The 23,602-nt window shown below is 43.2% G+C and overlaps 1 protein-coding gene across 1 annotated transcript in view; it reads right to left on the bottom strand.

Annotated features, from left to right (window-relative positions):
- Positions 1–415: 415 nt before the first annotated feature.
- Positions 416–23,602, bottom strand: part of LOC118396209 (F-box only protein 40) — a 42,036-nt gene continuing 18,849 nt past the window's right edge. Inside the window, exons 2-7 of the mRNA XM_052465337.1 lie at positions 21,688–21,721; positions 20,201–21,406; positions 9,461–9,747; positions 9,194–9,325; positions 8,752–9,100; positions 416–8,580 (exon numbers count right to left, since the gene is read on the bottom strand). Of these exons, the coding sequence (XP_052321297.1) occupies positions 8,365–8,580; positions 8,752–9,100; positions 9,194–9,325; positions 9,461–9,747; positions 20,201–21,406; positions 21,688–21,690 (2,193 nt within the window). The 5' untranslated portion in view covers positions 21,691–21,721 and the 3' untranslated portion in view covers positions 416–8,364. The remainder of the gene's footprint in view (positions 8,581–8,751; positions 9,101–9,193; positions 9,326–9,460; positions 9,748–20,200; positions 21,407–21,687; positions 21,722–23,602) is intronic.

Below are 23,602 nucleotides of genomic sequence, written 5' to 3'. Positions count from 1 at the left end.
AACAAATCTTCCCCCAAAAAGTTTGCTATGTCCTGCGACTTCCCTGATTTTCCTGAATGTTTGTATTTTACACTGCTCATTTGTCAGAATTTTGAAATCACAAACAGAAAGTATTTAGAGCCTTGTTACCCAGGTTTTTTTCACACCTATTGCCGACTTAACATGCCAAGACAGCGTTCCGTTGGTACCCAGCCAGGCTCTAATGGTTCTCTCTCTCCTCACTGAATGACTAGCAAATGAATGATTTGGGATAATTGTGCACCTTACTTCACAATTGAATTTAAATGACGCTTAACTGAATGATAAGGAGGGTGAAGAGGTTGATTAATAATTTAGAAAGACAATAGTGTAATGATGAGTTTGTTATGCCTATTTATCAGCAGCAACAAACAAAATAAATCACTGCACACCTTGCCGGTTTGTACCATTCTCTTTTCTTTATTTAACCTGTATTTAACCAGGAAAGCCCACTGAGAAACAGAGTCTCTTTTTCAAGGGAGACCTGGCCAAGAAGGCAGCAACAATCAATGCATTACATTATTAAAACATACAACAATACAATACAACATGATCCAGCCTACAACAAGCATTACACTCCTCTGTAACAGAGTGTCCCATCAATATTTTAAATTCATTCAGTGGCACTAACATATCTCGATGAAGCATGGATTGTAGAATATTCCATGTGTCTGGTGCACAAGAAGAGGAGGCAGTCTTGTCTAATACTGTGAATGTCCTGGGGACTTTACTAGCAACCACCTAGCAGACTGGGTATGGTAAATGCTGGTGGTGAAGGAGAGCAGACTAGAGGTAAAGAGGGAGTTTACCCAAAAGGGCTTTGTAGATGAACACATACAAATGTATCTTTCTGCGCATATAAAGTGAGGTCCACTGTACCATTTGGTACAAGGTGTAGCGGTGGGTGAGTGACTTGGCATTGTAATAAAGCGCAAGGATGAGTGATAAACAGAGTCCAGTCTCTGTAAGACAGAGGAGGCTGCATGCATATTCAACAAGTCACCATAATTAATGACAGAGGGAAAAGTGGCCTGAACAAGCTTCTTTCTAGCCATAAGCGGGAAGCAAGCCTTATTATGATGATAAAAAAACAATTTCAATTTAAGCTTTGTCACAAGATTATCCACATGAACTTTAAAGGATAACTTGTCATCCAACCAAATACCTAGATATTTGTGGGAGGACACTTTTTCAATGGATAAGCCACCAGATGTGACAATGCTAACCTTCTTTGAGTTCTAACTGTTAAAGGTCATGAATTTAGGTTTTGTACATTCAAGACCAGTTTGAGACCATTAAGGGAGGCCTGCAGTGACTGAAAAGCAGTATGGAGCTCTTCAAAAGCCTGAACCAGAGAAGGAGCACATGTACATATGACTGTATCATCTGCATATAGATGTAATTTTGCCAGTTGCATCCCATTTCCCAAATCATTAATACAAATTTAGAACAACACTGGGGCTAGTATGGAACCCTGGGGCACACCTATAATAATCTCAAGGAAGCTACATTTGTGATTGTCAGTATATACACATTGTGTTCTGTCAGAAAAATAATTCCACAACCAATTTACTGCCCCTTCACTGAGACCAATGTTTCTGATTCTAGCTAGCAACAATTCATGGTCAACTGAATCAAAGGCCTTTGATAAATCCACAAACAAAGCAGCACAATGTTGCTTTTTATCAAGTGCATTAATTATGTAATTTTCCACTGCCATAGCTGCAGTTGTGGTGCTGTGCCCCGATTATAAAGCCCAGTCAGTATGTTCTTTCAATTAAGAAGTTTTTAACTGTGAGTTCACTATGGTGGATTCATAGACTTTGGCCAGGATAGGGAGTTTGGCGATATGACGATAGTTATTAACATTTGAGGGATCTTCACCCTTCAGCAGCGCTTTTATGTTTTACTTTGTAAAAATAAGATCTTATGTGACTGTTTTATTTACTATAACTATATTACTAATCAAATATATTGTAAGGCAAACCAGCGGCTGTTTTTAATCAGGAAATGGAAGCGGTTTGGGGTCAGCCAGGATGTTCTGGAGATGGTGTACAGCAGCTTGGTGGAGAGTATCCTCAAATTCAATATTGGTTAGTGTTTATTGTCTTATTTCACTGTAGAGCCTCTAACCCTGCTCAATATACCTTATCCAACCCTTCAGTTCCACTACCCACACATCCGATGACATCACCAGGTTTCAATGATGTTTCTAGAGACAATATCTCTCTCATCATCACTCATTGCTTAGGTTTACCTCCACTCTATTCACATCCTACCATACCTTTGTCTGTACATTATACCTTGAATCATTTTAATCGCCCCCAGAAACATGCTCCTTTTATTCTCTGTTCTGGACGTCCTAGACGACCAGCCCTTATAGCTTTTAGCCGCACCCTTATCCTACTCCTCCTCTGTTCCTCTGGCGATGTAGAGGTGAATCCAGGCCCTAGCTCCACTCCTATTCCCCATTCACTCTCTTTTGATGACTTCTGTAACCGTACAAGCCTTGGTTTTATGCATGTTAACATTAGAAGCCTCCTCCTTAAGTTTGTTTTATTCACTGCTTTAGCACACTCTGCCAACCTGGATGTCCTAGCCATTTCTGAATCCTGGCTTAGCAAGACCACCAAAAACCCTGAAATCTCCATCCCTAACTACAACATTTTCAGACAAGATAGGGGGGCAGTGTTGCAATCTACTGCAGAGATGGCCTGCAGAGTTCTGTCCTACTATCCAGGTCTGTACCCAAACAATTTGAACTTCTACTTTGTGACTTCTACCCTCTGACCCCCTATCTTCAGAGCTCGTGCTGCTAGGTGACCTAAACTGGGACATACTTAACACCCCGGCCATCCTACAATCGAAGCTTGATGCCCTCAATCTCACACAAATTATCAATGAACCTACCAGGTACAACCCCAAAACTGTAAACATGGGCACCCTCATGGGCACCCTCAACTTGCCCTCTAAATACACCTCTGCTGTTTTCAACCAAGATCTCAGCGATCACTGCCTCATTGCCAGCATCCGTAATGGGTCTGCGGTCAAACGACCTCTCCTCATCACTGTCAAACGCTCCCTGAAACACTTCAGCACGCAGGCCTTTCTAATCGACCTGGCCCGGGTATCCTGGATATTGACCTCATCCCATCAGTAGAGGACACCTGGTTAAAAATGCATGCCCCACTCAAGAGATTTAGAACCAGGAACAGATATTGCCCTTGGTTTTCTCCAGATCTGACTGCCCTTGACCAGCACAAAACATCCTGTGGCGTTCTGCATTAGCATCAAACAGCCCCCGTGATATGGAACTTTTCAGGGAAGTCAGGAACCAATATACACAGGCAGTTAGGAAAGGCTAGCTTTTTCAAGCAGAAATTTGCTTCCTGAAACACAAATACAAAAAATTTCTGGGACACTGTAAAGTCCATGGAGAATAAGAGCACCTCCTCCCAGCTGCCCACTGTACTGAGGCTAGGAAACACTGTCACCACTGATAAATCCACTATAATTGATCATTTCAAGAAGCATTTTTTCTACGGCTGGCCATTCTTTCCACCTGGCTACCCCTACTCCGGTCAACAGCCCTGCACCCCCCACAGCAACTCGCCCAAGCCTCCCCATTCTCCTTCTCCCAAATCCAGATAGCTGATGTTCTGAAAGAGCTGCAAAATCTGGACATCTACAAATCAGCCGGGCTAGACAATCTGGAACCTTTCATTCTAAAATTATCTGCCAAAATTGTTGCAACCCCTATTACTAGCTTGTTCAACCTCTCTTTCGTGTCGTCTGATATTCCTAAAGATTGCTAGCAGCTGCGGTCATCCCCCTCTTCAAAGGGGGGGGGGGCAAGTCTTGACTCAAACTGCTACAGACCTATATCTATCCTATCCTGCCTTTCTAAGGTCTTCGAAAACCAAGTTAACAAACAGATTACTGACCATTTTGAATCCCACCGTACCTTCTCCGCTATGCAATCTGGTTTCAGAGTTGGTCATGGGTGCACCCCAGCCACGCTCAAGGTCCTAAACGATTTCATAACCGACATTGATAAGAAACAATACTGTGCAGCCGTTTTCATCTACCTGGCCAAGGCTTTCAACTCTGTCAATCACCACATTCTTATCGGCAGACTCAACAGCCTTGGTTTCTCAAATGATTGCCTCGCCTGGTTCACCACCTACTTCTCCGATAGAGTTCAGTGTTCAGACGACACCAGTGTTCATATCGGAGGGCCTGTTGTCCGGGCCTCTGGCAGTCTCTGAGGGTGCCACAGGGTTCAATTCTTGGGCCGACTCTTTTCTCTGTTTACATCAATGATTGCTGCTGGTGAGTCTCTGATCCACCTCTATACAGACGACACCATTCTGTATACTTCTGGCTCTTCTTTGGACACAGTGTTAACAACCCTCCAGACCAGCTTCAATGCCATACAACTCTCAGTCCATGGCCTTCAACTGCTCTTAAATACAAGTAAAACTACATGCATGCACTTCAACCGATCGCTGCCCGCACCTGCCCGCCAGTCCAGCATCACTACTCTGGACTGTTCTGACTTAGAATATCTGAACAACTACAAATACCTAGGTGTCTGGTTAGACTGTAAACTCTCCGTCCAGACTCACATTAAACATCTCCAATCCAAAATGAAATCTAGAATTGGCTTCCTATTTCGCAACAAAGCATCCTTTACTCATGTTGCCAAACATACCCTTGTAAAACTGACCTTCCTACCGATCCTCGACTTCAGCGATGTCATTTACAAAATAGCCTCCAACACTCTACTCAAAAAATTGGATGCAGTCTATCACAGCTCCATCCATTTTGTCACCAAAGCCCCATATACTACCCACCACTTCGACCTGTCCTCTCTCATTGGCAGGCCTTCGCTTCATACTCGTCGCCAAACCCACTGGCTTCAGGTCATCTACAAGACCCTGCTAGGTAAAGCCCCGCCTTATCTCAGCTCACTGGTCACCATAGCAGCACCCACCCGTAGCACGCGCTCCAGCAGATATATCTCACTGGTCACCCCAAAGCCAACTCCTCCTTTGGCCACCTCTCCTTCCAGTTCTCTGCTGCCAATGACTGGAACGAACTACAAAAATCACTGAAACTGGAGACTCATATCTCCCTCACTAACTTTAAGCACAAGCTGTCAGAGCAGCTCACAGATTACTGCACCTGTACATAGCCCATAGCCTATCTTGCTCCTTTGCACCCTAGTATTTTTTACTTTGCACATACATCTTCTACACATCTACCATTCCAGTGTTTAATTGCTATATTGTATTTACTTCGCCACCATGGCCTATTTGTTGCCTTACCTCCCCTATCTCACCTCATTTGGACACATTGTATATAGACTAGTTTTTCTACTGTATTATTGACTCTGTGTTTACTCCATGTGTAACTGTGTTTTTGTATGTGTCGAACTGCTTTGCTTTATTATGGCCAGGTCGCAGTTGTAAATGAGAACTTGTTCTCAACTTGCCTACCTGTTTAAATAAAGATGAAATAAATTTTAAATTAAAAATTTGACAGTCTGGTACGGTAATCTGAGCGTGAGGAGCAAACGCAAACTAACAAGAAGAGTAAACACAGCCAGCAGCCAACTGTTCCAGAAGCCAAAAAGAAGGCACCGTCAGTCATTGGCGACCCTTCCGGCTCTCTACACCCTCAGTTCAAGAGGCTTCTCTCTGGCTGCCCTTCAGAATGCCTATGGCCAAGAAGAATGTGTTCAAACATTCATTCGTTCCTTATGCTGTTGGACTACTAAATGCAATGTAAATTGTATCGCTATGTGTACTTATCTATCCAGTGCAGTTGGGACAGTGGTCAGTTGTGAGTAAATGTATGAATGTCTTCTATATTTTTAGTGTATGCAATATGATGGACTGACTGGTTTACATGTGTATGATGTGAGAACGTATGCGTATGCAATCCTTTGAAAGTCATGTGATGCCAAAGCAAAATGTCCATTCTGGATGGACACTAATGTTTTATTCTATTCTAATTTACAGATGCAGAGAGAGGAGCATCACTTTATCAAATCCTCCTTCGGAGTTACATCCATTTAAAACATTTTGATTTCTATATAGTAAAAAAAATAGCATATTCTGCAGTTTTTATGACACTAACCTTTGTCAAATAACTCAAAATTCAAGAGGTGCAGCTCTATATCCATGCTGTCCTTGCATAAACGCACGAACACTCACGAGGCTGCATTGCTCTGGCTACTAAGCAAAAACTAGTAACATAATAAATATACAATTTAAATATGCTATTCTGTCATCAACGGATGAATGGGTGATAGAAACCAGATAGAATCTGATGGTGGAGGGTGAAGAAGGTGATTGAATTTGATTTATCTGAATGATGAGGGTAAAGAGGATGATTGAATTTAGAACAATAGTGTAATGATGATCAATTGTGGGAAGTCTAATTATTTGATTGTGAAAGGCTGGAAATGGTGTATATGTACATTACATAACCAAAAGTATTTGGACGCCTGCTCGTCAAATATGTCAATCCAAAATCATGGGCATTTAATATGGAGTTGGTCCCTCCTTTGCTACTATAACAGCCTCCACTCTTCTTGGAAGGCATTCCACTAGATGTTGGAACATTGCTGCAGAGATTTGCTTCTGTTCAGCCACAAAGCATTAGTGAGGTCGGGCACTGATGTTGGGCGATTATGCCTGGCTCGCAGTTGGCTTTCCAATTCATTCCAACAGTGTTTGATGGGGTTGAGGTTAGGGTTCTGTGCAGGCCAGTCAAGTTGGAAGCACAGAATCATCTAGAATTTCATTGTATGTTGTAGCATTAAGATTTCCCTTCACTGGAACTAAGGGGACTAGCCCGAACCATGAAAAAAAGCCCCAGACCATTATTACCCCTCCACCAAACTTTACAGTTGGCACGATGCATTCGGGCAGGTAGTATTCTTCTGGCATCCACCAAACCCAGATTTGTCAGTTGGAGATGGTGCCAGATGATTCATTCATCCAGAGAACAGCACCTGGTGGTCCCGTTCTGTGAGCTTGTGTGGTCTACCACTTCGCGGCTGAACCACTGTTGCTCCTAGACGTTTCCACTTTCCACTTGCCTAGTTAAAAGAATATTAAATTATGACCGGGGCAGTTCTAGCAGGGCAGAAAAGTGTTTTTGTCCGGGGTTACAACAAAATGTGTGCTGTACTCTAAAACGGAGTTTGTGTCACGACTCCCGCCGAAGTCGGCTCCTTTCCTTGTTCAGGCAGCGCTCGGCGGTCGACGTCACCGGTCTTCTAGCCATCGCCGCTCTACCTTTCATTTTCCATTTGTTTTGTCTTGTTTTTCCGCACACCAGGTTTACATCCCCCTCATCACTCTACGTGTATATTATCCTCTGTTCCCCCCCATGTCTGTGTGTGTAATTGTTCGTTACGTTTATTGTGTGACGCGGCAGGCTGGGTTTTTCCGGGTATTGTTTTGAACCTGTGTTATTGTATTGTTGTTCATTATTTGTGCTCTATTCGTTTTTGCCTTAGGCTGGAGTGTTGTGACGCTGTTGCGTCCAACTGATGTGCTTCTGCCAATTAAAGTGTGCCTGTTCACTCATCTCTGCTCTCCTGCACATGACTCCAGTTGACCAGTTGCACTCCCAGTCTGACGGTTTGGAACATCTGTGCTTCACCACGGGTAAATTAATAAAGTTTGGGTTTTAATTTGAAGATGTCAATTTGCCCACTAACATGGGGTGAACAGCTGCGGTGATTGCTCTCTATACAATAGCATAGACTACGAGACAGATCTGCCCAGCTGCTCAGACTTTGTTTACACAAGACAACACGTTGCACATTTTTTTAAACTTGAGAAATACTGCATCAAACATCTTAGTTAGATGTAGAATTGCGCAACTAAAACATCCTTAGCAAAAATGTAAAAATATATTACAGATTTCTTGAGTTATCTTAGATTTATTCTGGGGATTTTGAGGAAGTGAAATAGGCTTCCGCAGTGTGTCATGGGGGACAAACATCCTTAACCAAGTGCAGAATCGGTCAGGAAACGCACTTCCAAGACTGAAATCTAATTTTTCTAATGAGCAACAGAAAAACACACATGCCAATCAGCATGTTCAGTGGCTCTTTAAGTAGATCGCTAACTTGGTCCCAGATATGTTTAAGCTCTTGCCAACTCTATTGCTGTTATTGTCAAGCCATACATGTTTGGCATGACAATGAGTGACAAGGATGATGGCACAAACAGACTGGCACTCAGGGTAGAGGATTGTAAGTGCAGCACAAATGAGCCACTATTCAAACCTTATGAACCACTATTAAATCTTATGAAACACTATTCAAATATTCTTCTGGAACAGGGTGACCAGACTTTTGCTGTTGCTTTGTGTGTCTGTGTTCATTTTGTTGTTGACAATGTGAGGCAGGAGCACACGCTCGGTCCTGGGCTCCATCTCGTAGTAAGGGCACACCTTCAGGTGGTCTGACATGGAGGGTACATTGTTGTCAAAGCACCATGCTTCTACTGGAGAGAACAGAGTACTGAACTGCCACACCTGGGCGGAGGGGAGGAGTGGAGGGAGAGTACAGGGGAGGGGAGGAGAAGATGAGAGGAGGAAGGAATAGAGAGAAGAGGAGAACAAAGAGGAAAAAAGAGCAGAGGAAATCAACAAAGGAAAAGCACCTTAAAAAAACTAATTTAGGAACTTCTATCTCGGCTAACTCACCACCTTCTTGGCCTTCCACTTGGCCATGCCAGTCTTATAGGTCTTCTTCTCCCAGAGGAGGGAGACCATCCCCCTGTCGTGCAGCAGAGAGGAACACACCTCCCTCATGAGGTGGGACACCAGGGCCAGTTGGGACAGGGAAAGGCTGTCCAGGAAGCTGGCCATGTGGTACAGCACCTCATAGGGCAGAGAGCTCAGAGAGTCCTGGTCCCCTCCACCTCCACCCCTCGACCTTCGCCTCCTGATGTTTGAGACTGGTTCTGGAGCAGGCTGGGACTTGGAATATTGGGGTTCCTCATTTAGAGAGGCAGGGACCGTGGGTCTCAGGCTGAAGCTACTAAGCTCTTTGCTGGAGGTACAGGTTAGATAAAGTTATTGTCAGGGTCAAGGTAATGGTAATGGTAAGGGCTGTCTGTATGTTTCTATGAGGGAGTTTTCTTACTTGTAGGTGACAGTGGCAGTGTGTGTGGAGGGCTGGAACCTCCTCTGGCTGAAAGTGCAGCCCAGGTAGGCTAGGGGACACCTCTGCTCAAACCAGCCACTAGCACACATCTGTATGTCGGTGTGCACGTTCCTGAATAATAATGATGAGGAACATTCATTTTATTTGTCTAGAAAACATACTAAAGGATATCAAGCCATATCATATACTACACGACAGCGGGTCAGGTACGTGAAATGTTTGAGCTACCTGAAGTGTTAGGAGTACCTGAAGTGTTTGGGGAACTCTCTGCGTTGAAAGGTGTGTCCACAGAGAAAGGTGAAGGCGGAGCTAGACTTGTTGTGTCGGGCTGTCACACCCTTCGCCTGCAGCTGGAGGTGGAGCTGGAGGGGGCGGTCCTCCGTCAGACTGGCCAATGAAGTGTCACGACCGAACGGAGCTGACAGGAAGGCGTAGGTCTGCGTCCCTGTGTCGCTCAGGAGGGCGTCGCTTGACTGTGACTCAGCAATCAGGTGACCCCTCTGCTCCTTCTCCAGAGAACACAGCAGACTGGCCTGGAGGATACATGCAGGAAGGGTTTGGGAGTGATATGCACATCCTAACTTTTTACACTGTTGCTGGACAAGATTAAACGCTCACACCAGTAGAAATCCACTTTTTTCGAGCTGAAAGACATTGGCCAGAGCTTACCCATGATGAAAGTCAATAAATCATTGTTTTAGTCAAAGTATGATACATTGGTGCTTGAAGTGACAGAACCGAACTGTCTGCTTCGTGCATATTTGTGCCAATGATGTGTCTTTTCCTATGAAATGATGTGTAACATTTTCTTTGCCTAAGTTTAGTTTCAATGCTTGTTTTAATTTGAATGGTACTACCCACTAACATTTAATTGTTTATTAATCAGAAACACCTGCAAAGTTTGTGTCACATCTGAGCTGAGAAATATAATAGATCCTCTTTGGCTACTGCAAAGATGGGGGATAAATTAAGATAATTTACCATTTTGGAAAAATGGTCAGTTATGTAATTTTGACTGCTCATGAATTTATTTTATTACTATGCTATTTTTTAAGTCATGCCCTCCTCCATCCTTGGCTTTTCCTACATAAGTACGTATATATCATGCTGTTGATAAGATCTTAATATCACAAACAGAACTGGAGTTAACCAGCTTTAGTAGGGAATGTTGTATTTGAATGGTTTTTCCCGTTGCCCCTCTTCCCGACAGTAGGGCCTGCTGCACTCATTCTCCCAACATTGGAATGTTCAGTGCCCAGTTGATAATCACCCCGATAATTGCTTCTAAACTTAACCTAAACTATACCGAAACTAATTTCACACATATAACAACATATTTGATACTTTACTTAATGTATGATGGGGAGAAAGGGGGAAATGGGTGAGTTGATGAGCAAGGGGAAGCGGATTATGGATATTTATGTCATCACCAAATGTGAATGTACCCTATTTCAGGCCACCAAACCCAAGCAGTTTTATCAGTGTACTCTGGCCTACTTGGAGTACACAGTGAGAGATTTACTGAATTTACAAGAAGACCAAGACGAATGGATGCACATGCTGCGTTATCGCTGCCACAATCAAAGGTATGTCCATATTACATAACACCTATTGCCATACATAAACTTATACAATGCTTGAAGTGACAGAACACATGTTTTTCCTATGGGAAAAATAATCCTAATGTTTTCTACTCTACTGTGTTCCATAGGTTGGTGTGGATGTTTTGGAGAGACTTCATCATGAGTCTGGCATATGGGCTACGTTTGAGACCTATGAGGGCCAAGGCAGCAGCACAGATTCCATGGGAGCCTTTGCGTGAGATAAAATTGCTCACAGCTCCCGGGGAGGAGTCGGTGCCAGGTGGCCAGATGTACAAAGACAGATCCCAAGACACTTGTGTCACCTGCAAGTGATGTGTTTGTGGGAGGTGTGTCAAGCAAATTAAAATGGAAGATTTGTGTCAACTGTTAGGACAAGGAATAAGCTCTAAATGAAATCAAACTGATGTCATTGAGTAAAAATGCACGCCATGTAAGCATGAGCTGACAATAATATACTATTTATGACTGCTGTCATATCGACACTTATATTAATTGTAATGCCATTATTGCTTTTGTGCCGATATTCACTATTTATCGAGCACACTTTGCACTTATAATGATGTTTAACCTTTCTAGGGCAGGGGGCAGTATTTTGACATCCGGATGAAAAGCATGCCCAAAGTAAACTGCCTGTTACTCAGGCCCAGAAGCTAGGATATGCATATGTATGGGAGTATTTGATAGAAAACACTATAAAGTTTCCAAAACTGTTAAAATAATGTCTGTGAGTATAACAGAACTAATAGGGCAGGTGAATGCGGCCCGCTACCAAGGACTGCAGGCCCTCCATCTCCTTCTCCGTGGCCGACTTGAGTAAAACGTTTAAACGTGTTAACCCTCGCAAGGCTGCTGGCCCAGACGGCATCCCTAGCCTCGTCCTCAGAGCATGGGCAGACTAGCTGGCTGGAGTGTTTACGGACATATTCAATCTATCCCTATCCCAGTCTACTGTCCCCACTTGTTTCAAGATGTCCACCATTGTTCCCGTACCCAATAAAGCAAAGTTAACTGAACTAAATGAATATCGCCTCATAGCACTCACTTCTGTCACCATGAAGTGCTTTGAGAGGCTAGTCAAGGATCATATCACCTCCACCTTACCTGCCACCCTAGACCCACTTCAATTTGCTTACCGCCCATATAGGTCCACAGACGATGCAATCGCCATCACACTGCACTATCCCATCTGGACAAGAGGAACACCTTTGTAAGAATGCTGTTCATTGACTACAGCTCAGCCTTCAACACCATAGTACCCTCCAAGCTCATCATTAAGATTGGGGCCCTGGGTCTGTGCAACTGGGTCCTGGACTTCCAGACGGGCATCTCCCAGGTGGTGAAGGTAGGAAACAACATCTCCACCCTGCTGATCCTCAACACTGGGGCCTCACAAGGGTGCGTGCTCAGCCCCCTCCTGTACTCCTTGTTCACAAATGACTGCTTGGCCAGGTGCATCAAAGCTGGGACCGAGAGACTGAAAAACAGCTTCTATCTCAAGGCCATCAGACTGTTAAACAGCCATCACTAACACAGAGAGGCTGCTGCCTACATACAGACTTGAAATCAGTGTCCAGTTTAATAAATGGATCACTAGTCACTTCAATAATGTTTACATATCTTGCATTACTCATCTCATATGTATATACTGTATATTATACCATCTAGCCTATGCCACTCGATCATCGCTCATCCATATATTTATATATTTTCTTATTCCATCCCTTTGCTTCGCTTTTTGTGTTTTGGGTAGTTGTTATGGAATTGTTAGATTACTGTTAGATATTACTGCACTGTGGAACTAGATACACAAGCATTTTGCTACCCACACAATAACGTCTGCTAACCATGTGTATGTGACCCCCAAAAAATTGATTGAGCCATGCTGGTTAAGTATGCCTTGAATTCTAAATAAATCACTGCCAGTGTCAACAGCAAAGCAACTCAACACCATCACACCTTCTCCTCCATGCTTCATTTTTGGAACTACACATGCAGAGGTCATTCGTTCACCTAATCTGCGTCTCACACAGACACAGAGGTTGGAACCAAATATCTCAAATTTGGACTCATCAGACCAAAGGACTGATTTCCACTGGTCTAATGTCCATTGCTTGTGTTTCTTGGCCCAAGCAAGTCTCTTCTTATTATTGGTGTCCTTTAGTAGTGGTTTCTTGCAACAATTCGACCATTAAGCCCTGATTCACACAGTTTCCTCCTCTCCTCTGAGTGCCTCGAATTCAGGCCCTGTGTGGAGCTAACTGACCCCTCTGCCTATTCACCACCATTTACCCGTTGTTGCTGTCTTAGCTGTTTACCCATTGTTGTCTTAGCCCTCCCAATCAACACCTGTGATTGCTTTATGCCTCCCTCTAATGTCAATATGCCATGTAAACTGTTGTTTAGGGTAGCTGTCATTGTTTTGTTTTACTGCAGAGCTCCTAGTCCCGCTCTACATGCCTCAGTTAGCTCCCTTGCCACACCCCCCACATATACGGAGACTGCACCTAGTTTAACTGGTGTTTCCAGAGATGCAACCTCTCTCATTGTCACTCAATGCCTAAGTTTACCTCCACTGTAATTGCACCCTACCGTGCCCTTGTCTGTGCATTATGCCCTGAATCTATCCTACCACGCCCAGAAGTCTGCTGCTTTTACTCTTTGTTCCAAACGCACTAGACAACCAGTTCTTATAGCCTTTAGCCTTATCCTACTCCTCCTCTGTCCCTCTGGTGATGTTGAGGTTAACCCAGGTCCTGTGTGTCCCCAGGCGCTCTCATTTGTTGACTTCTGTATCCGCAAAAGCCTTGGGTTCATGCATGTTACATCAGAAGCCCCTGTCCCTAAATTTACTTTATTCACTGCTTTAGCACACTACGCCAACCCAGATGTCCTCGCTGTGTCTGAATCCTGACTTAGGAAGGCTACCAAAAATTCTGAAATTTCCATCCCCAATTACAACATTTTCCATCAAGATAGAACTGCTAAAGGGGGCGGAGTTGCAACTACTGCAAATATATCAGAGTTCTGTCATACTATCCAGGTCTGTTACTTTTAACTTCTTGGATATAGGGGGCTCTATTTTAATTTTTGGATGAAAAACGTTCCCGTTTTAACATCTTGGAACACTAGGGACAGTATTTCATTTTTGGATGAAAAAACGTTCCCATTTTAAACAAGATATTTTGTCACGAAAAGATGCTCGACTATGCATATAATTGACAGCTTTGGAAAGAAAACACTGACGTTTCCAAAACTGCAAAGATATTATGTGTGAGTGCCACAGAACTGATGCTACAGGCAAAACCAAGATGAAACTTCAAACAGGAAATGAGCAAAATTTTTGAGGCGCTGTTTTCCATTGTCTCCTTATATGGCTGTGAATGTGCCCTGAACGAGCCTACACGTTCTGCCGTTTCCCCAAGGTGTCTGCAGCATTGTGACGTGTTTGTAGGCATATCATTGGAAGATTGGCCATAAGAGACTACATTTACCAGGTGTCCGCCCGGTGTCCTTTGTCGAAATTGGTGTGTAATCTCCAGCTGCAAGCATTCTTCCATGTGATTCAGAGGAGAGAGGAGACTTCCACGAACGATATATCATCGAAGAGATATGTGAAAAACACCTTGAGGATTGATTCTAAACAACGTTTACCATGTTTCAGTCGATATTATGGAGTTAATTTGGAAAAAAGTTCTGCGTTTTGATGACTGAATTATCATTTTCTTTGGGTAGCCAAACGTGACGAACAAAACGCAGCGATTTCTCCTACACAAAGAATTTTTCAGGAAAAACTGAACATTTGCTATCTAACTGAGAGTCTCCTCATTGAAAACATCAGAAGTTTTTCAAAGGTAAATTATTTTATTTGAATGCTTTTCTTGTTTTTGTGAAATTGTTGCCCGCTGAATGCTAACGCTAAATGCTACGCTAGCTATCAATACTGTTACACAAATGCTTGTTTTGCTATGGTTGAAAAGCATATTTTGAAAATCTGAGATGACAGTGTTGTTAACCTCTTGGTCCTACCTGGCACGCAGGCGTCCCATCTAGAGCTCTGGAAATGCAAATGTGCTACGCTAAATGCTAATAGTATTAGTTAAAACTCACGTTCATTAAAATACACATGCAGGGTATTGAATTAAAGCTACACTCGTTGTGAATCCAGGCAACAAGTCAGATTTTTAAAATGCTTTTCGGCGAAAGCATGAGAAGCTATTATCTGATAGCATGTAACACCCCAAAAGACCCGCAGGGGACGTAAACAAAATAATTAGCATAGTCGTCGCTACACAAACTGCACAAATAAAATATAACACATTCATTACCTTTGACCATCTTCTTTGTTGGTACTCCTAGATGTCCCATAATCACTATTGGGTCTTTTTTTTTGATTAAATCGGTCCATATATAGCCTAGATATCGATCTATGAAGACTGTGTGATAAACGGGAAAAAATAGCGTTTCATAACGTAACGTCATTTTTAAATTCAAAAAGTTGACGATAAACTTTCACAAAAGACTTGAAATACTTTTGTAATGCAACTTTAGGTATTAGTACACGTTAATAAGTGATAAAATTCATCAGGAGGCGATGTCAATTCTATAGGTGTCTGTTTCGAAAAAATGTCTTGGAGAGAGCTCGACCACAACATCCGGTCGGAGACCGGAGGGAATCGATTCTCTTGATTCGGTTAGACCAAGAATCAATTGCGAATCAAATGACAAGACTCTAGACAACGTGTGGAAGCTGTAGGCACTGCAACCTCGGCCTCATTTAATTCGATTCACTTTGAACAATTCCTTGAAGTCGCGGATGGATATTTTTTTCCATTTTCAGTGATCAGATATTCCTGCACTTTTCGATGAAACGCACGTTCTGTTATAGTCACAGCCGTGATTTAACCAGTTTTAGAAATGTCTGAGTGTGTTCTATCCACACATACTAATCATATGCATATACTATATTCCTGGCCTGAGTAGCAGGGCGCTGAAATGTTGCGCGATTTTTAACAGAATGTTCGAAATAGTAGAGGCGTCGACTTAACAGGTTAACAAAAGGCTAAGCTTGTGTTTGAATATATTTATTTCATTTCATTTGCGATTTTCATGAATAGGAAACGTTGCGTTATGGTAATGAGCTTGAGGCTATGATTACGCTCCCGGATACGGGATTGCTCGACACTAGAGGTTAAAAATCAATTTATCCAGATATTAGTCTCTCACTGTTGACGCTTGTTATAGACCCCCTTCAGCTCCCAGCTGTGCCCTGGACACCATATGTGAAGTGATCGCCCCCCATCTATCTTCAGAATTCGTACTGTTAGGTGACATAAACTGGGATATGCTTAGATCCTTCAATTTAAGCTAGATGCCCTCAATCTCACACAAATTATCAAGGAACCTACCAGTAACAACCCCAAATCTGTAAACATGGGCACCCTCAAAGACATCATCCTGACCAACTTGCCCTCTAAATACACCTCTATTGTTTTCAACCAGGATCTCAATGATCACTGCCTCATTGCCTACATCCGTTATGGGTCCGCGGTCAAAAGACCACCCCTCATCACTGTCAAACGCTCCATAAAACACTTCTGCGAGCAGGCCTTTCTAATCGACCTGGCCCGGGTATCCTGGAAGGATATTGACCTCATCCCGTCAGTAGAAGATGCCTGGTTGTTCTTCAGAAGTGCCTTCCTCACCATCTTAAATAAGCATGCTCCTTTCAAAAAATGTTGAACGAAGAAGAGATATAGCCCTTGGTTCACTCCAGACTTGACTGCCCTTGACCAGCACAAAAACATCCTGTGGCGCACTGCACTAGCTTCGAATAGTCCCCGCAGTATGCAACTTTTCAGGGAAGTCAGGAACCAATACACAGTCAGTTAGGAAAGAAAAGGCTAGCTTTTTCAAACAGAAATGTTCATCCTGCAGCACTAGTTCCAAAACATTCTGTGACATTGTAAAGTCCATGGAGAATAAGAGCAACTCCTGTCAGCTGCCCATTGCACTGAGGCTAGGAAACACTGTCACCACATATAAATACACAAAATCGAGAATTTCAATAAGCATTTCTCTACGGCTGGCCACGCTTTCCACCTGGCTACCCCTACCCCAGCCAACAGTATTGCACACCCCGCAGAAACTGGCCCAAGCCCCCCCGCTTCTCCTTCACCCAAATCCAGACAGCTGAGCTGATGTTGCTGATTGGTTTCTCAAATGACTGCCTCGCCTGGTTCATTAGCTACTTATCGAATAGAGTTCAGTGTATCAAATCGGAGGGCCTGTTGTCCGGACCTCTGGCAGTCTCTAGGTTTCAATTCTCGGGCAGACTCTTTTCTCTGTATATATCAATGATGTTTCTCTTGCTGCTGGTGATTCTTTGATCTACCTCTACTCAGACGACACCATTCTGTATACATCTGGCCCTTCTTTGGACAATGTGTTAACAAACCTCCAAATGAGCTTCAATGCCATTTAACAATGCCATTTAACACTCCTTCCATGGCTTCCAACTGTTCTTAAATGCAAGTAAAACTAAATGCATGCTCCTCAACCGATCACTACCCGCCCGACTAGCATCACTACTCTGGACGGTTATGACTTAAAATATGTGGACAATTGTAAATACCTAGGTGTCTGGTTAGACTGTAAACTCTCCTTCCGGACTCACATTAAGCATCTCCAATCCAAAGTTAAATCTCGAATCGGCTTCCTATTTTGTAACAAAGCCTCCTTCACTCATGCTGCCAAACATACCCTCGTAAAACGGACTATCCTGCTGATCCTTGGCTTCGGCGATGTCAATTACAAAATAGCCTCCAACACTCTACTCAGAAAATTGGATGCAGTCTATCACAGTGTCATCTGTTTTGTCACGAAAGCCCCATACACTACCCACCATTACGACCTTTATGCTCTCGTTGGCTGGTCCTCGCTACATATTCGTCGCCAAACCCACTGGCTCCAGGTAATCTATAGGTCTTTGCTAGGTAAAGCTCCGCCTTATCCCAGCTCACTGGTCACCATAGCAACACCCACCTGTAGCACGTGCTCCAGCAGGTATATTTCACTTGTCATCCCCAAAACCAACACTTCCTTTGGCCGCCTTTCCTTCCAGTTCTCTGCTGGCAATGACTGGAACGAACTGCAAAAATCACTGAAGTTGGAGACTTATATCTCCCTCACTAACTTCAAGCATTGTCTTTCAGAGCAGCTTTCCGATTGCTGCAGCTGTACACAGCCCATCTGTAGATAGCCCATCTAACCAACTACCTACCTCATCCCCATATAATATTTTTCTGCTCTTTTGCACACCAGTATTTCTACTTGCACATCCTCATCTACACATCTATCACTCCAGTGTTAATTGCTAATTGTAATTGTACTTCTTCACTATAGCCTATTTATTGCCTTACCTCCTTACTTCATTTGCACACACTGTATACATATTTTCAATTGTTTGTTTATCCCGTGTGTAACTCTGTGTTGTTGTTTTTCTCGCACTGCTTTGCTTTATCTTGGCCAGGTCGCAGTTGTAAATTAGACTTGTTCTCAACTAGCCTACCTGGTTAAATAAAGGTGAATAAAAATTTTTTTTTTAAAAACAACTGATGTGTCTGTTACTTAAACTCTGTGAAGCATTTATTTGGGCTGCAATTTCTGAGGCTGGTAACTCTAATGAACGTATCCTCTGCAGCAGAGGTAACTCTGGGTCTTTCTTTCCTGTGGCGGTCCTGATGAGAGACAGTTTCATTATAGGAAATTATGGTTTTTGCGACTGCACTTGAAGAAACTTTCAAAATCCTTGAAATGTTCCGTATTGACTTAACATAATGATGGACTGTTGTTTGTCTTTGCTTCTTTGAGCTGTTCTTGCCATAATATGGACTTGGTCTTTTCCCAAATTGGACTATCTTATATACCACCACAATCTTGTCTCAACACAACTTATTGGCTCAAATGCATTAAGAAGGAAAGAAATTCCACAAATGAACTTTTAAGAAGCCACACCTGCTAATTTAAATGCATTCCAGGTGATGACCTCATGAAGCTGGTTGAGAGAATGCCAAGAGTTTGCGTAGCTGTCAACATGGCAAATGAATGAATGAATGGTACTTTGAAGAATCGCAAATATAAAATATGAACACTTTTTTTGGTTACTACATGATTCCATATTTGTTATGTCATAGTTTTGATGTCTTCACTATTATTCTACAATGTAGAACATAGTTAAAAAAATAAAGAAAAACCCTTGAATGAGTAGGTGTGTCCAAACTTTTTACTGGCACTGTATACTCTACAGTAACATAAACTATTGAAAATGCTATTTTGTTATTTGAAATTAGAAAATAAATCTTACTTTAATGCTACCTAAAACCTTCATGAAAACAACCAAATTGTTATTTTAGCAATAGCATATATGAAATATATGAATTACACTGTTAGAATTCTACAGTCCCTCAAGGCCCAGTGGTTCTAGTGTTAATGGGGTGGGTCTCCCATAGACTCAAATGCAATAGCAGATGGGTCTGGTCTACTTAGTTAATTTACTTTAATTGATCCAGAGAAAAACAGCAAGTGGGCTCTCGCTTCCACTTCCTTCTTTTTGCTGTAGCCTGCACTTGGCTGCCTGAGCCATGGAGCAAATTAAAATAAGGGGTGTAAACTAATGTTTTTGCACCTCCCTATTTTCAACCATTCCATTGATCCTAAAGAGAAATCTCCACCCACCCGGGGCACCGGTACATGCAAAACGAACTCGCCCATTGTCTCAATAGTTAGGCTATCCATATTACCAGAGCTTATATTCTTTCTATTTCTATGGCATAATCACAGCCGCAATTTAGATAATGCACTGATATATAGCTAGCTCCATGACATCTGGAATATGACACAGTTTCACTGGAATTATCAAATGGGAAGAGTCAGACAAACGTCAACATGTCAACAGCTTGTGTAGGCATGGTTTAGCTGAGACTCATTTCTTGACAGGTAGGCTGGTAGTCTTTTTAAGAAATAATTATTTTTAACTGAAATAGTGCTCACATAACTTTCATTGGCCAGCTAAGGTTAGCATACTAGCTAGTTACTCTGACAGCTATCAGTCAGTATCTTATTTGTCATTATTTCTCTGCTACACATAGAAATCACCACAACGCTCACACCCCCAATTCCTGAATATGTATTAGCTTAAATGAGAATTTCCGCTCTAGGAAAGGAATTACTCTAAATAGGTGCGGCAAATTCCACTGAGGTGGGCCCAAATTTTCAATTAGGCATGAATTGATGCTGATAGGAGACTAATGAACTATAATGGGAGACTATTGGTCTGCAACTACTTTCACTGGAGATATCCAAAGAGTTCACCTTGAAATCTCACCTGCACCTCCTCCCAGATAGGCATGTCCTGTGGCTCCACCCCTAGGTCGCTGGTGTCCACGGCCGTATCCACCCTCTTCCGGTGTCCGGGGTTCCTGATGCGTGTGTGTTTGGCCGTGAAGCTGGTGGGAATCTTAAAGGTCCTCACTGTGTTGATTTTCATGGGCTCCAGCTGGTTGTAGTAATACATCTGCTTCTTCTTAGTGCCGGCCAGACAGGCCACACACTGGGGGTTGGGGCGTTTGTCTGTGTGTGTGTGTGTGTCATTAAGTGCGTGTGTCCCTGTGGTGGTCAGGGTCTGTGATTGATGTGACTCCATCTCTTGACCTCTAACTCCTGATGCTTGACCCTGACCTCTGCCCCTTGCCTCTGCCTCTTGGTTAGCCTCAGCTATCATGCAGCCTCCCCTCTCCATGTTAAACATGCGCTCCCAAACGTAGGCAACCGGGCCCTCTGATCCTACCACCCTTCCCCTGGCCAGCTCCTCCCTCTCCTCCTGGGTCAACTCTATCTCCTCCTCCCTCTCTCTGTCCCTCTCCCTAACCGCCTCCTGAATATCCTCAGGTAGGGGTCCATACCATCCTCGATCAGCAGGAGACACACAGCCAACCCTGTTAGGGAAAGACAGTCCTCCATCCACTCCCTGTGCCTCCAGGGCCTCCCTCTCCTTCTCTTCCTTCTCCCTCCTCCTCCCCTCCCTTCTCCTCTGCTCCTCCCTCTCCTCCACTTCCACCCTCTCAATCAGCTCAGGGAAGAGATTCTTCATCTTCAGGGAGTGGAACAAATGGTGCTGATCTCTCAGAGCCATGGCCAGGTCCAGCGCCTCACCGTGTCCTCCCCCCTCCTCCTCTTCCTTCACTAGGTTATCCTGCAGGGCCGAATGTGTGTGTGACTGGGCGTCCTCGGCTGGCCAGCGGTTCCACTCCATGGAGCAGCACACCACGCTGGCTGGACAGACCTGCAGGTGGGCCGCCAGCCAGGAACGGGGCATGCTGATTGGACAGCCGAAGCCCGCGTTTAAGCACGGCACCCTCTCATTGGGGCAGAGTAGCGCATGCTCCTCCTCTTTGCACAGGTGAAAGAGGGCGCCGCACTGTAGGCGGCAGGGGATGAGCACACATGACACCGAGATCTCCACAGGGGCCTTGCAGCACTGGCTGAAACAGCTGTCACAGTGGCGGTGACTGCTGGGGCGGGAAGGACGAACCTTAGGGGAGGGCAAGACACAGGTTGAGAGGGAGGTAGAGGGAATGAGAGTGAGTGAGAGAGCGAGGAAAACAGAGAGAGGGAAAGAAGGAGGAAGGGAGCGAGGGACAAAGCAAGAGAGAGATAGTCATAGGCAAAGAACATAGGCAAAGAGTCAAAACTACTCTCAATGAAAAACATAAACTCTGTTTTAATAATTTCCCATTTTATGATTGTCGTTATTTGGTTTCAATAGCTATTGAAATATGATTCATTTTGAGTTCAAATTAATTTTGAACTTACCATATTCACAGAACTCAAATAATTGGTGAATATCCTGAAAAACAAATAATTCATATGATTAGACAATAAAGTTGTTTTGTGTCAACCTCCCTAAAGGTAGAGGTAATAACAACAAACAATAACAGGACAGATATAATAATAATATAATAATAAACACAGACAATCCTCTGATCAGACTATCATGGGAATCACATTAACATTGTTTGCATGTAATCTGTCATTAATCGGCCATAAAGAAATGTAATCATACTGTCATAATATAGTCAACGTTGTGCCCTCCTCCCTCTATGTACACAACCATAAAACAAGAATAGACATTGTCAGCTAGAGGTCTGTGGGTGGTCGAGCGGTTAGTCCCACCACCTCCACGGGTGGTAGTGTATGGTGTTGGCCATGGTGTTGTGATGAATCTGTCCCACTACCTATTTGACACAACGTCTGTGTTCTTATTATCTGCCCTTATCTATTATCTATTCTGGGTAAGGTAGAGAATCGGAATGTAGTCCATGTTTTCTCTTGTCTTTCCTGTTCCCTCACTTTCTATCAACGTAACAAGTAAAAACATGTTTACAATACAATGAACAGAAATACAAATGCAACATGCAACCATTTCAAAGATTTTACTGACTTATAGTTGAGGAAATCATTCAAATGAAATAAATTAATTAGGTCCTAATCTATGGATTTGTTGGTCACAGAACCATCGGGTTCTTGGTCAGCTCCCTGACCAGGCCCTTCTCCCCCGATTGCTCAGTTTGGCTGGACGGCCAGCTCAAGGAAGAATCTTGGTACCCTTCACTCGATCTGTGCCTCAACAGAATCCTGTCTTGGAGCTCAACAGAGAATTCCTTTGACCTCATGGCTTAGTTTTTGCTCTGACATGCATTGTCAACTATGGGACCAGGTATGTGCCTTTCCAAATCATGTCCAATCAATTGAATTTACCACAGGTGGACTCCAATCAAGTTGTAGAATATTGTTTATTCTTCTCTCCTTTCTCTCCAATTTCGATATTGTCTCATTGCTGCAACTCCCCAACGGGCAGGGGAGAGGCAAAGGTCGAGTCATGCATCCTCCGAAACATGACCCACCAAACTGCGCTTCTGATCACCCGCACCAATGTGTCAGAGGAAACACCATTCAAATGATAGACACAATGTAAGTAACCTAATTTATGTCCCTCTTACTGCCCTGAATGTCTCTGCTGAACCTACAGCTATTGTATGCAGTAATATATGCCTATGAACCAGAATTATACTGTTAACACTGAGGTGGTGTGTCCTAGCAGGAAGTCCACTGTGTGCAACTCACCCTGCACAAATAAAAATAACCCGAGCATGTTTACCTCTGATAATCTTCCCAGTAAATCAAGAAAAACAATCAAGCATCCCAGAAAAGTGTTAGAAATAGCCCACATTAACATATGTTGCTTAAGAAACAAGGTCCATGAAATCAATCATTTCTAGTAACAGATGACATTCATGTTCTGAAACTCACTTAGATAATACATTTGATGGTACAGTGGTAGCAATACATGGTTATAAGATCTACAGAAAATATAGAAATGCCATACGGGGGCGGTGCTGTGGTCTATAGTCAGAACCACATTCCTGTAAAGCTTAGAGAGGATCTCATGTTAAATGCTGTTGAAGTAATATGGCTACAGGTTCATCTGCCTTACATAATGCCCATTCTGGTGGGGAGCTGCTATAGATCACCAGGTGCTAACGTTCAGTATATGGATAACATGTGTGAAATGCTTGATAATATATGTGATATCAATAGAGACATATAATTTCTGGGTGATTTAAATATTGACTGGCTTTCATCAGGCTGCCCACTCAAAAAAGAAAAAGCTTCAAACTGTAACTAGTGCCTCCTACCTGGTTCAGGTTATCAATCAAACTGCCAGGGT

The sequence above is a fragment of the Oncorhynchus keta genome, chromosome 17 (genome assembly GCF_023373465.1).
Source record: "Oncorhynchus keta strain PuntledgeMale-10-30-2019 chromosome 17, Oket_V2, whole genome shotgun sequence".
Lineage (NCBI taxonomy): Eukaryota > Metazoa > Chordata > Actinopteri > Salmoniformes > Salmonidae > Oncorhynchus > Oncorhynchus keta.
The sequence above is the reverse complement of the archived record's forward strand: the minus strand, read 5'-3'. Positions and strand labels throughout refer to the sequence as shown.